This window comes from Augochlora pura, chromosome 5, assembly GCF_028453695.1.
Source record: "Augochlora pura isolate Apur16 chromosome 5, APUR_v2.2.1, whole genome shotgun sequence".
In the NCBI taxonomy this organism is placed as follows: Eukaryota; Metazoa; Arthropoda; class Insecta; order Hymenoptera; family Halictidae; genus Augochlora; species Augochlora pura.
This window is the reverse complement of record NC_135776.1, coordinates 18655952-18668313: the sequence shown is the minus strand read 5'-3', so window position 1 is coordinate 18668313 and position 12362 is coordinate 18655952. Positions and strand designations below refer to the sequence as shown.

At 42.8% G+C, this 12362-nt stretch overlaps 1 protein-coding gene across 1 annotated transcript in view; it reads left to right on the top strand.

Moving 5' to 3' along the window:
* LOC144469766 (uncharacterized) overlaps positions 1-7780 on the top strand; it is a 78328-nt gene extending 70548 nt beyond the window's left edge. The window contains exon 3 of the mRNA XM_078180365.1: positions 5213-7780. Within this exon, the coding sequence (XP_078036491.1) occupies positions 5213-6226 (1014 nt within the window). The 3' untranslated portion in view covers positions 6227-7780. The remainder of the gene's footprint in view (positions 1-5212) is intronic.
* Positions 7781-12362: the final 4582 nt, after the last annotated feature.

Below are 12362 nucleotides of genomic sequence, written 5' to 3'. Positions count from 1 at the left end.
CCGCGCGCGCGTGGCACAGCAATGCGAAGCGCAATTTTTAATAAAATTCTTAATAAAATCTATTAAAGTTTTCTGAGAACTATGTTCAAGTACATTAACAATAAAATCCCACATTAAATAAAAATTAAGGGGACTTGTAAATTTTAGATAACGACTTGAAATAACGTAAATTTTTCAGTTTATCGTATTTTATACTTGTCAGTCACCGGCGACTGACATCGAGCTTTCCGTCAGTCATCGGTGACTGACGCGGCACTCAACGTGTCGCAACGTGTTAACGAAGCGCAATATTTAATAAAATTCTTAATAAAATCCATTAAAGTTTTCTGAAAACTAAGATAAATAAAATCCCACATTGAATAAAAATTAAGTGGACTTTATATGAATTTTAGATAACGACTTAAGACAATGTAAATTTTTCAGTTTATTATCGTATTTTAGACTTGTCAGTCACCGACGACTGACGGAAAGCTCGGCGTCAGTCACCGGCGACTGACACGGCACTCGACGTGTTAAGCCTATTTTTAGAATCACGTATCGTGTGCTAAAAACGTTCCGCGACACCGCGATAGAAACAATCTTTGCAGATCGTATCCGGTGTCGTCCGAATTCAATCGATCCGACGACGAGCTATCTCCCTCCCCCGGGGGGGATGATACACGGGCGCATCGATGACCCCGAAATTCGTTCGGTGTCGTCAGCGCGCACGCCGAATTCTTGCATGACCGGGCCGCGACACGTGATATTTACCGTTCCCGAGGGAAGGCATTGAGGCATTCAAGCGTCGAACACTCGATACCACACGTCATCTCACGTGTTCTGGCCGCGCGTTGGCGTTCTCTCTCTCTCTCCCTCTCTCTTCGTGCTATCATATCTGTTCTCCGACACCCTCTCTCCCACCCTCTCTCCCACCCTCCCGATCGGTTTCGCCCTCTTTCTCCGTTGGTCCGCGCTCTCTCCTCTTTCTACCGTTCGTAACCCTCCGACCTTCCCGCCGCCCCATTTCCCGTCTCCCTCCGCTCTCCCCCCCGCTTCTCTTCGCTTCTCTCCACCCCCGCGAGCCGAGAGCCGCCAGCCCGTCGTCCGCGCCCACCCCATCCAAACCGCGCCGCGCGTCCTCCTCCTCCTCCTCCTCCTCCTCCTCTTCCTCTCTCTCAACCGCCGCGATCTGCTTGTGATTCAAAACCTCAGGACACTTGTTGCACATTGCCTGCTTACTCTCGCAGAGACTCGCACACACACACACACGCACACTCGCGCGCGGGCACGTTCGACGGCCGCGCGCACACGCACGCACGCGTACCGCCCCGCTTCCGCCGCAGCCGCCGCTGCCACCCACCCCCGCCGAGCTCCCGCGACCGTGAAACCGTTTTACGTTTAAGTCGACGTTACCCAGTCCGCGATTCATCGAATCGCGGAGCATCCCGCCCGCCCGCCGTCGCGCGTTCCGTCGCGAGAGCGCCTCGGTGGCCGAGTCGAGCCGCGGTAAAATTGGGTTGCCGCTCCCGCCTTTCTACTCGACCGACCTATCCACTTTGCAACTTATCCAATCGACTAATTGCGCTTGATTTTAGCTCGTCGATCGACGTCGATGACACCGTGGTTGGTTTGTTCGATAACTGGGGTTGGGAGATAAATGTGTTAATTTCTTGATTTTTAATATGTTCTGGGTATTTTTGCTTGACCTTTCATTTTGCCCTTTCGACGCTTAATTTTATTTAATTTGTATTTCATTTGTATTTGATTTGTCTTTAATTTGTATTTGATTTGTCTCTAATTTGTATTTGATTTGTTTTTAATTTGTATTAAATTTGTATCTGATTTGTATTAAATTTTCTTTCCGATTTGTATTTAATTTCTACTTAATTTGTATTTAATTTGTATTTATTTTGTATTTAATTCGTATTTAATCTGTATTTAAACCTTTGCCCTCGAGTGGCGACTCTGAGGCACGAATAAAATTGTTACAGTAGGTCCGAAAATAATTTTTACATTATGAAAAATTAGATTTGAAAAATCCTTAAAAATATATAACTGTCGTTGCCCGAGTTACAATATTCAATCTCATATGCATGAAACACATTCTGTCATATAAAATGGAAATGTTGTACGTCAGAAAAGTTATTTTAAAGTTACAGTTAAAATGGCTGATCGAGTGCTAAGGGTTAATAATAGAAGAATCAATTCACTGTCGCAGCGCGAAGGGTTGAACAATAGAAAGGAACCGATAACAAGTTTCTATAATTTTCCCGCTGTTGACAAAAGAGTTTCGCAGGGAACGGGCTGCCGTGTCGGTTAAGGAAATTACCCGGATAGCTAAGTATCAATTAGCCGCGAATCAGCACCCTCTTACACGGAGCCGCAACCCTCGCATTCCGCGACCCTCTACGCCGCGCACCCCAAACTGTTTGAAGATTTCGATCGCTAAACTGACAATGAGTTGTCTCTCTTCGAGCCTTTATTCGCTTTTCCTTCGGCTTCATTCGAACAGCATAAAGCCCGACACTCGGCGAAATTAGAATCGAACACCTTTGCGTCTCTTTCACGCCTACGCTATAACAAAACAGGAGCTATGCTTTTCTGGTTACCAAAATTATAACCCTTTGCACTCGAAGCCATTTGAATTGTGAATCTGAAATAAAATGTGACAGAGATTTCACGCAAAATCTACTAATTATTATTAATTTATTCTGAAACGAAGTAGAATGTAATTAAATATAATAAACTACTAAATATTAAATATAGTACACTACTGAATATTAAGTATAAAAACTACTAAATATTAAATATAATAAACTTCTAAATATTGAATATAAAAACTACTAAATATTAAATATAAAAACTACTAAATATTGAATATAAAAACTACTAAATATTAAATATAAAAATTGCTAAATATAACAATTATCATTGTAAAATTTAGTGAACAAGAAACGACTTCTGCTTCGCAGCATTCCGTGCCTCGGTGTCAACTACTCAGTAACGCGCTCCGCAGCGAAAGGGTTAAAGCCTAAAGATTACGAACAAAGAGGCGCTATCCAGCGCAGCCGTCACAGTGATCATTGCGCAAGGGGGTTAACATTGTTAGCCACCGAACGCCGCCAATTGCGAAATTCGTATCCGATCTTCCGCATTTCGCTGTCTCCAACGTATTTTAAGCAACAATTATGGATTCACCGACAGCGACGTCAAAGGTTTCGTCCAGGTGGATTCCCATAGACCGGTTACGGTGTCGCGTTGATCTGAAAGCCATTACCACGGTTTTCTCACCCGCGGACCTTTTTTCGTTTCGCGAGACGAGCTTCGAGTAAATCTTATCAAATTATCCTCTCCGTTCCGGCGCAGCTGTGTGTCTTTCTGCACACACACGCACACACACGTGCACGCGAGCGAGCGCATATATATATGTATACGGGGGGGAACCTTTGTCTTTCTCGGCTCGGAGGCTCCCATCCTTGATTAAGTTATGCCGCTCCTCCACCTCCTTAGGGAGAAACGTTTCCTATTAAGAGGCAGAGAACATCCCTCCGGCTAAATACCTCCTCGCAAAGACATCAAAGTTCCGTTACTGCTCATGAATTTTCCCCAGTGGGCGGTTCCGCGTGAAACGGCTCCGCGTGACGTTTGACAGAGGTAGGAAAGGGGTCACTCCGCGCCGTTTCCACCGTACCTACGAACCCCCTCTCCTCCTAATTCTTCTTCTCGTGGCGCTCTTCCGCCGATCCACGACGACGACGACGACGACGAATGTCTCCGCGTGAAATTATTTCTGTCCGCGGGAAAACGCGCTTGAAATAGGTCTTCGCTTCATCACGGCGGTCCTCGGACCGACGCTTGTCAATCGGAGCGCGGTTGCTCTCTCGGCGATGACCGGCTCTTCTAGTCTTAACCCTTTCGCTGCGAAGCGCATCATTGAATATTTGATATTGGGGTGGGGAATGCTATCGAGAAGTCTATTAGAAGTCGTTTCCTGTTCTCTAAATTTCGCAATGAGAATTATTGTATCGTTCGTTTGGTTCGGACGCCTCGCGGCAGAAGAGCTCGCCTCTGATTGGTCAATGGTTTTTGTTAAATAACTCGTTAACGACGATTAGGAGAAAATTTTTGTAAAGAGAAAAGTTACTGCAAATGTCGTCAGGAAGATATTCAGTCATAGTAATTGCATTCCTTTTTCTTTCTAAATTTTACTATATTCTATATTCTAATTTTACCTTTTACTATATAGTCATAGTAATCGCAAAGAAAATGCTACGACAAGGGGGTTAATTCAATCATAGTAATTGCATTCCTTTTTCTTTCTAAATTTTACTATATTATGTATTCTAATTTTACCTTTTACTATATAGTCATAGTAATCGCAAAGAAAGTGCTACGACAAGGGGGTTAATTCAATCATAGTAATTGCATTCCTTATTCTTTCTAAATTTTACTATTTTCTATATTCTAATTTTACCTTTTACTATCTAATCATAGTAATCGCAAAGGAAATAGTATAGCAAGGGGTTAATCCAATCATAAAAATTTCAATCATAGTAATTGTATTCCTTTTTCTTTCTAAATTTTACTATATTACATATTCTAATCTTACCTTTTACTACCTAATCATAGTAATCGCAAAGAAAATAGTAGGTCAAGGGGGTTAATCCAATTATAAAAATTCCAATCATAGTAATTCTATTCCTTTTTCTTTCTAAATTTTACTATATTATATATTCTTTGTATTCCTTTTTCTTTCTAAATTTTACTATTTTCTATATTCTTTCTATTCCTTTTTCTTTCTAAATTTTACTATATTATATATTCTTTGTATTCCTTTTTCTTTCTAAATTTTACTATATTATATATTCTTTGTATTCCTTTTTCTTTCTAAATTTTACTATATTATATATTCTAATTTTACCTTTTACTATCTAATCATAGTAATCGCAAAAAAATTGTACGACAAGGGGTCAATCCCATCATGGTAATTGTATTCCCTTTTCCTTCTAAATTTTACTATATTATATATTCTAATCTTACCTTTTACTACCTAATCATACTAATCGCAATGAAACTAGTACGTCAGGGGGATTAACCCAATCCCATCTCCGCTAAGCCCATACCCAACGCAAAATGCGCGTCAGGTATCGTTCGTACAACGCGACGAAAATCGCAAGAACCGGTCTTCTCAATCGATTGTCATTTCTCACACGAGTGTCCGGTTTCGTTGCAGATCACGGAAACGTACGCGTTCCTGCCGCGGGAGGCGGTAACGCGATTTCTGTTGGGGTGCACGGAATGCCAACGACGGCCGCGGACGCCGAGCCCGACGAACATCTCGAGCCAGCAGAGCAGCGCCGCGACGTCCCTAACGACGCCGCCGACACCGTTGAGCCCGAACACAGCCGGAGGACTGACGACGACGTCCGCGTCGCAGAGCGGCACGAAGTCGCGGGACAGCGGCCACCAGCACGGGGAGAGCAAGGGCCTGTACAGCTACAGGCACCAGAAGCATCACAAGAGCAGCTCGGTCGCGACGACGACGACGGCGACGACGACGACGACGACGACGACCGCGACGTCGACGCCGGCGGAGAAGCCGGAGAAGGAGAAAGAAGAGAAGTACAATCCTCTGAGCATCACGAACCTGCTGAAGAAGGAGCCGGTGACGGGGAGCTTCCTGCCGAGCGCGGACCGAGCGGAGACGCTGCCGGAGTCCAGGCGGACGCCCGAGTCGGACCGGGCTAGCTCGAGAAGCTCAGCCTCGTCGAAGCGGAAAAGGATGTTACCGGAAGGCAGGACACCGTCCCCTCAACCCACCCAGCCGTTGCCGAGGCCGTGGAGTCCCGGCCTGGACCCGAAGAACACGCCCATAGACTACAGTCTTCCCATCACTACCTCATACCTGAAGCATCAGCAGAGGCTGCTGCTGGCGGAGAAGAACAAGGCCGCCGCGATCAAGGAGTCCGAGTCCGAGCAGAAGATCACCGTTCTGCCGGCCGACGAGATCGACAGCGTCGAGCGCGAAAGATACTCGCCGGCCACCGGGCTGATCGACACCAATCTGAACCTGTTGGCCACCATACAGCACCTGCACTGCCAAGTGATGCTGGCCCTCACCGAGAGGCTCCGACCATCTCTCACGATGCCCAGTCCCCTGGTGCTGCCCACCGCCGCCAACATACTCACCAGCGGCATGATCATCGGCTCCGAGGTGTCCGTGCAAACCGGCGAGCACCGCACGTGAGAGCATCGCGTACGCGCGTAAGAGGACTGCGAGAAGGACCAAAGGATTTCAAGAGACTACTCACCGCGTCGTCAACTCCTCCTTTGAACGCCCCGCGCTCGCCTCTGCCCGAACGTTTCAAGACTGTTCTATAATCGGTGCAGTGGCGCTGGAAACGCCGGTCATTCGTTGTTATTGTGCAGAGACACTCGAACGACGGCTTCGCGGTTATCCGCGCGCGTTTCAGGGGACGGAGTTAAAGAAAAACCCTGGGGACCGTCGGTCTCCACCCCCCTCACCCTCTCCCCTTAGCGACACTTTTCATTTCGCTGGTCGATGAGTCGTTAGCCAAACCCCCTCCCCGATTTTATGGTTTATGGCCCGGTTGGTGACTGCGGACGACGATGTATCGAAACGTATTTAACCCCCCCCCCCCGTGTAAATGTAGATATTTAATCGATTGTACCATCTCCCTCGTCTTGTTTCTCTCGATTCCAGTTCGAGATGTAATGGAATCCTTGAGGGCTTCAACGGGAAGCGTAGTGTTCTCGGCTAGGAAAAAAGAAGACCTTGTCCGCAGTCTCCGAGGGCTGATATCCGGTCCGACCTCTGCCATTCGGAACCATCGGATTACGTATCCGATCATCTATTAAACCGGATAAGATCAATTACTTTGCCGGGCGTTGCCGCGACAACGTCAGTTAAACGGACCGGGGTCGGATCGGATCGGATCGGTCCGCCTGCTCCGTTCCGCGGTCCCGATATAGTTAGACGGTGGAAGCGCGACGAATTATTCCTGAGTCTGTCAAAATATGGGTCGAACCCGTCGCCGCGTGTCACCGATTTACTGGGGAGAGAGAGAGAGTCGTCGAATCCGGCCCCGCGGATCGGAAAGCGGACGGCCGCGGTATTTAAAGATCCGGTCGCCGTGGTGGCTGAAACCACGGACGGCCGAATTCGACAGGGACGATTGTGCCGGCGAGGACAGCTTCTGAATATTTAAACGCGATTGCACGGGAGGCGAAGATCGCCGACGCCGATGACCCGCGCGGCCATTTTCGGTCCGCTGACTGTCGGCTGATAAGTCACCCGTCCGTTCTACTGATTTCGGGGTAAACGCCGATTGAAATTTTACCGGCGAACCAACCCTTCTCTGCTATCCATCCATCTATCCCCGCGATCCTCTCTGTTTCCCGACGATCGTGAAACGTTTTTGCTCTCGACGGATCGTCGCGATGATTATTTCGGGTTTAGTGAATTAATCGAAGGTGGGTTTTCGTGATTGGTGGAACTTGAGGGACTTGTTTGGAACAGGTTATTTTTGTTTCAGAAAAGATTTTCGTTTACTTTTCAGTCACTAAATGATCGTAATGTTTTAATCCAGTACCCGCCGTTGTCCTTTTTTTTGGAAAAGAAATATGTATATTCTCGTTTATACTTATATTGTTATTTATATAATATGTGTTGTACGTATAGTTCATCCAGCTAATATTCCAAAAATTTGTAAAATTTGAAAATAGTTAATAATAATGATAAAGGTTAAAGTAAAAGTTCTATGTAGATATTTTTATAATCTCATCGTGATTTTAATAAAATGAAAACAAAATTTAGAGATGCGGTTTAATGTCGAAAAATATTATTTAGTTCATTCAGCTGATATTCCAAAAATTTGAGAAATTTGAAGATAATTAATAATATAGTAAATTCAGTTCTATGTCCAGGTATTTTTATTAACTTTATCGATTTTTTAACTGCGGCGAGGGTAATGGGTTATTTCGTAAAACTCGAGCGATTTTAATCAAATGAAAATAAAATTTAGAGACGCTGTTTAATGTTGAAAAATATAATTATATAATTTTATAATTTTATTATACAGATACTTATTGCTCATTTCTGTCATCGTAATTGTTTTATCAATATCGAAACTGTGTCCCTCGATCTTCTTGAGTCATTAAGCCCTCGATTTTCTGAGTCATTAATTTCTTGACCTTTTTGTGTCATTAAGTCCTCGATTTTCTGAGTCATTAATATTGATCCTAATTTCAGAAAAAAGCAAATGACTTAACACTGAATCTACCACAGTGAAATAACCGGTTTCTCAATTTGCAATAATAAAAATTGTAAACGCACTTTCACAAGATTGATTAAATTATTGGAGCAACAATTCTAGTAAAAATTCTACCAAGTCTAAATAAATTCGATGCTCTCAGTTTTATGAGGCGTTGCATGCCAATCGATTGCACTCTATTCGGTAGGTTCACTGTTAAATTGTATTAAATATCTTGATCAAGACGATTCGATAAAAATTGATTGAAAAATGAACGTTCCACGTCGTTGCTCTCCTTTTTTGGTTTCTATGTTCCTACTTTGGTTCGAATTCGGCATACTAATGGTGGATCGTGCGTGTGATCACAGTTAGGAACGTATGGGGTGAGGAAACACTGTCGTTAACACGTTTGCTACCAAAAAATACATTTATATGTTTCGCAGTTGGAAAAACAATCGCGTTCAAGCGTAAGTTGAAATGAGAAATTATTTTCCATATTTCGAAATTTACAAACATCATTTTTGCAAAATTCTTACTATCGATAGAATTTATTAATTAACATATAAAGAGTATTGAGACTAAATTCAGAAAAACAAAGATCTAAATTGAAGAAAATAATTTCAAAGAAGTTTTGCTAAATTAACATTGGAATAAATTATGATCAAGTTGTTTTTAAATTCTTGTTTAATCATTTCAACTTACTGCGTCGAACGAAGTTATTTAACGCTTCGACTGCCACGCTGACAAAAACTGCAAAAATTTTATATAATTTCTTTCATTTGACACTATTTTTACCGGTATTTTATACTATATAATTTACCGAATTATTAATTAATTAATTAATTTTGCTATAGCAACAGTCGCGAGGTAATAGAAAACATAGAACGTAGGCTACAATCTTAATTAAAAATTATTGAAAAACGTCCTTTATCCACTTTGTTAAAAATAACGTCAAATAAAAATTACTAAAATATTCTTACCAAATTTTATGATATTACTCAATTTTAACACCTTGAAATAGTGTCAAATGAAAATTAAAAAACCAAACGACACGAATTCCTCGCGCAACAATTTTTGCGCTCCGATCCTAATAAAATTAGGAGACGACGCGACAAAATTAATAACAATTTCCCAGTCTAAAAAAATAAACAAAGTGTTCCACGTATGCATTGGCAATGCGGCAGTCGAAGCGTCAAGTGTCTGTTAACTAATAATTAGTTAATTTGTCAACGTTACGTTAGTTTCTCCAGCCGCATTAACTCTAAAAACTAAGTCTAAAAGCGTATTATTTATTTAAGAAATCGGCGACGATCCCGTACTATTTGCAATCTAGATCACGGCGAGGAACACGCGTTCGACCAACACACACACACACACACACACACACACACACACACACACACACACACACACAGGAGGACATCGTTTCCAAGAGAACTGGGAGGTTGGCTAGCCACACGAATTGTTGTTACGTGTATATATACCAAAGGCGGAACACAGTCGCGACGACTATTTTTCTTGGGAAGTTGACCGAATTGTTTTGTCGATGTTGGAGAACTACCATCGCGGACGTAGGAGGAGTAGGACGTGGGAGGGGGTTTGGGACCGCGGGGGTGTGACCCCAGCGTCGCCGTCGTCTAAAGCGACGCTAAACATTTTTCGTATTTGACCGTGTAGCCTAGCCTTGTGTATGATATTAAATGCCTAGAGGGTAGTGATTTTTCCGTGTATCATATAGCTTGTCGTTCAAGAAAACCGGTGAAGAGACCTCGAGTACAACGCGACGGTACATAATTTAACCCTTTGCGCTCCCACTTAGTTTTTAATCTCGGTAGCTCCGTTGTCGAGCGCCGCGTTGTTTCGTGTCCGAATAAATAGTTGGCGAAACGAAATTGACGTAAAATTTCGGAGCGCGAAGGGTTAAGGGTGTAAAAAGACGCGCGAGCGCGCGCGCGGTCGACGTTTTCCGCCAGGGCGGGTTCGACGATCGTCCGTAGAAATAGTCCGCGAAGTGGATACGCGAAAAATGCGAAAAAGAGATGGAACACGGACCGCGTTGGATAGCACCGGAATCTAATTATTATTTTGTATATAATCGTTGTATCATAGCCGCAGGTTAGTTGTTAAGGGTGAGAACGCGCGACTGTATTATTATGAGTAATTATTGCTAATTATTATTATTATTACCGTGACAGTTGTCATCCTTATAAACTATTATTATTATTATTATTATTAATATTATTAATATTATTATTATTATTAATATTATTATTATTAATATTATTATTATTATTAATTATTATTTTATTATATTTAAATTGCACATGAACCAGATGGGAAAATATATGAGATCACTAAAATCCGAAACATGTTGGCCTTTCATTTTACTCCGCACCCCGATTCTGGCGTATCTCTCGAATTTGTTTCGAGATGTTTATTCAATCATGTTTAGAAAACGACGATGTATGTGTAAATAAAACTGCTCGATATCGATGTTTTAATATTCTCGAACAAGTGTGTTTTATTTGGAGACGGAAGGTGATTATTAACAGCGTGCCGCGTTTGCAATGAACATTTTATGCGTAACCTATTTAATATAAATTTTTTTATATTTCTTTATTATTGCAATCGATTCAGCTGTTTTTAAAATCAACCACAAGTTTTAACATTCTTGTTTAACAATCTTGCGGGTCTTTTCTATATTTTTAAAGAATCGCATACCAACAAAATAAATGAATACAAACGAAATAAATAATAATTACCTCTGGAAGTTGTGAGATCCAGAAACCAAGTAGGTACGAATTTCTTCTTTAACTTTAATTATTTTGATTATTCGAAAATAAAAGCCACATAACGATGTTCAAGTATCGTTTGAAACTTTACACTGTTTTAACCCTTTTTTACTGGAATGCCTAGGGGAAACAAGACTGTTAACAATTAAGGCACTTACATGTATAGTTTATATAGTTCGAATGGCTATATTTACAAAATTCTATTAAACAATTCCATTAAAAATTCTAAAACAATAAACCAAAAATGTTAATTAAACAAACATATGCACAGTTATGTACATTAGTATAGTCTATACACATTGGCTATATCTACAAAATCCTATTGAACAATTCTATTAAACAATTATTTTAAACAATTTTATTAAAATTTCTAAAACAATTCTATTAAAAATTCTAAAACAATAACTCCAAAACACTAATTAAATAACAAATAGAACAAAACGGCGATCTTTCCGAATCTCGACTGTCCATCCATTGCACCCCATAAATCGATGGCACCAAAATCCACAAAAAAACCCCAAAAACTTCGAACACCACCGGCCGTGTTCCCCGCTTAGCAGAGCTCCCTAATTAAATGCTTGGCATCGCTTGTCATACCGTACACGTAGGAAGCGCAGCCAGGCGAATCAACGGTCTTCAATCACGCCGACGCATCACAGCGCCGCGAAGAAACCATGCCGCACAAATCCCCCAATTACTCCCGTATAAAATCTTATCGCCCATCGCCGCTTACATTCCTTAAACAGTCCCGCTCTCCGGGGTAAGGCGCTGCGCCCGTCTCTCTAAACCCCCATCGCCCTATGGCGACACACTCGAGAGCGACGACGAAGGGCGGATAAAATAGTAGCTGAATATGCAAATCGCGGGCGCTCGCATCGGAACACGCGATATCCATCGCTCTCCTCCTCCCTCCTCCCCCTCCTCCCCACCCTCCCCGCCTAGCCATCGGAGAGGAAGTAAAACGAGGAAAGACTCGGCGAGAGATCGGTCGATCTTCTGCCCTATGAACGAACAATGAACGCAATTGACACTTCTGAGCGGCAGAGAGACTCCGGCGAAGGGACGAGGAGAGGTGAGGAGAGTGGAAGAGAGGAGAGAGAGAGAGGAGACGCTGGTAGCCGCGGCGCCTCGATGTACTTTAATATCGCGAACAAAGAGGAGACGGGAATCATCGAGTCCCCCTTTAACGAAGGAGAGGAGATGGCGGAGGCAAGTTACCTGTTCTCTCAATAAGGATCGTTTCTTCGAGGCACCATAGGTAATGCAGCCTTTACCCATCTGGCTGTTGGCAACGTTGTAGCACGGCCTCGTTCCATCA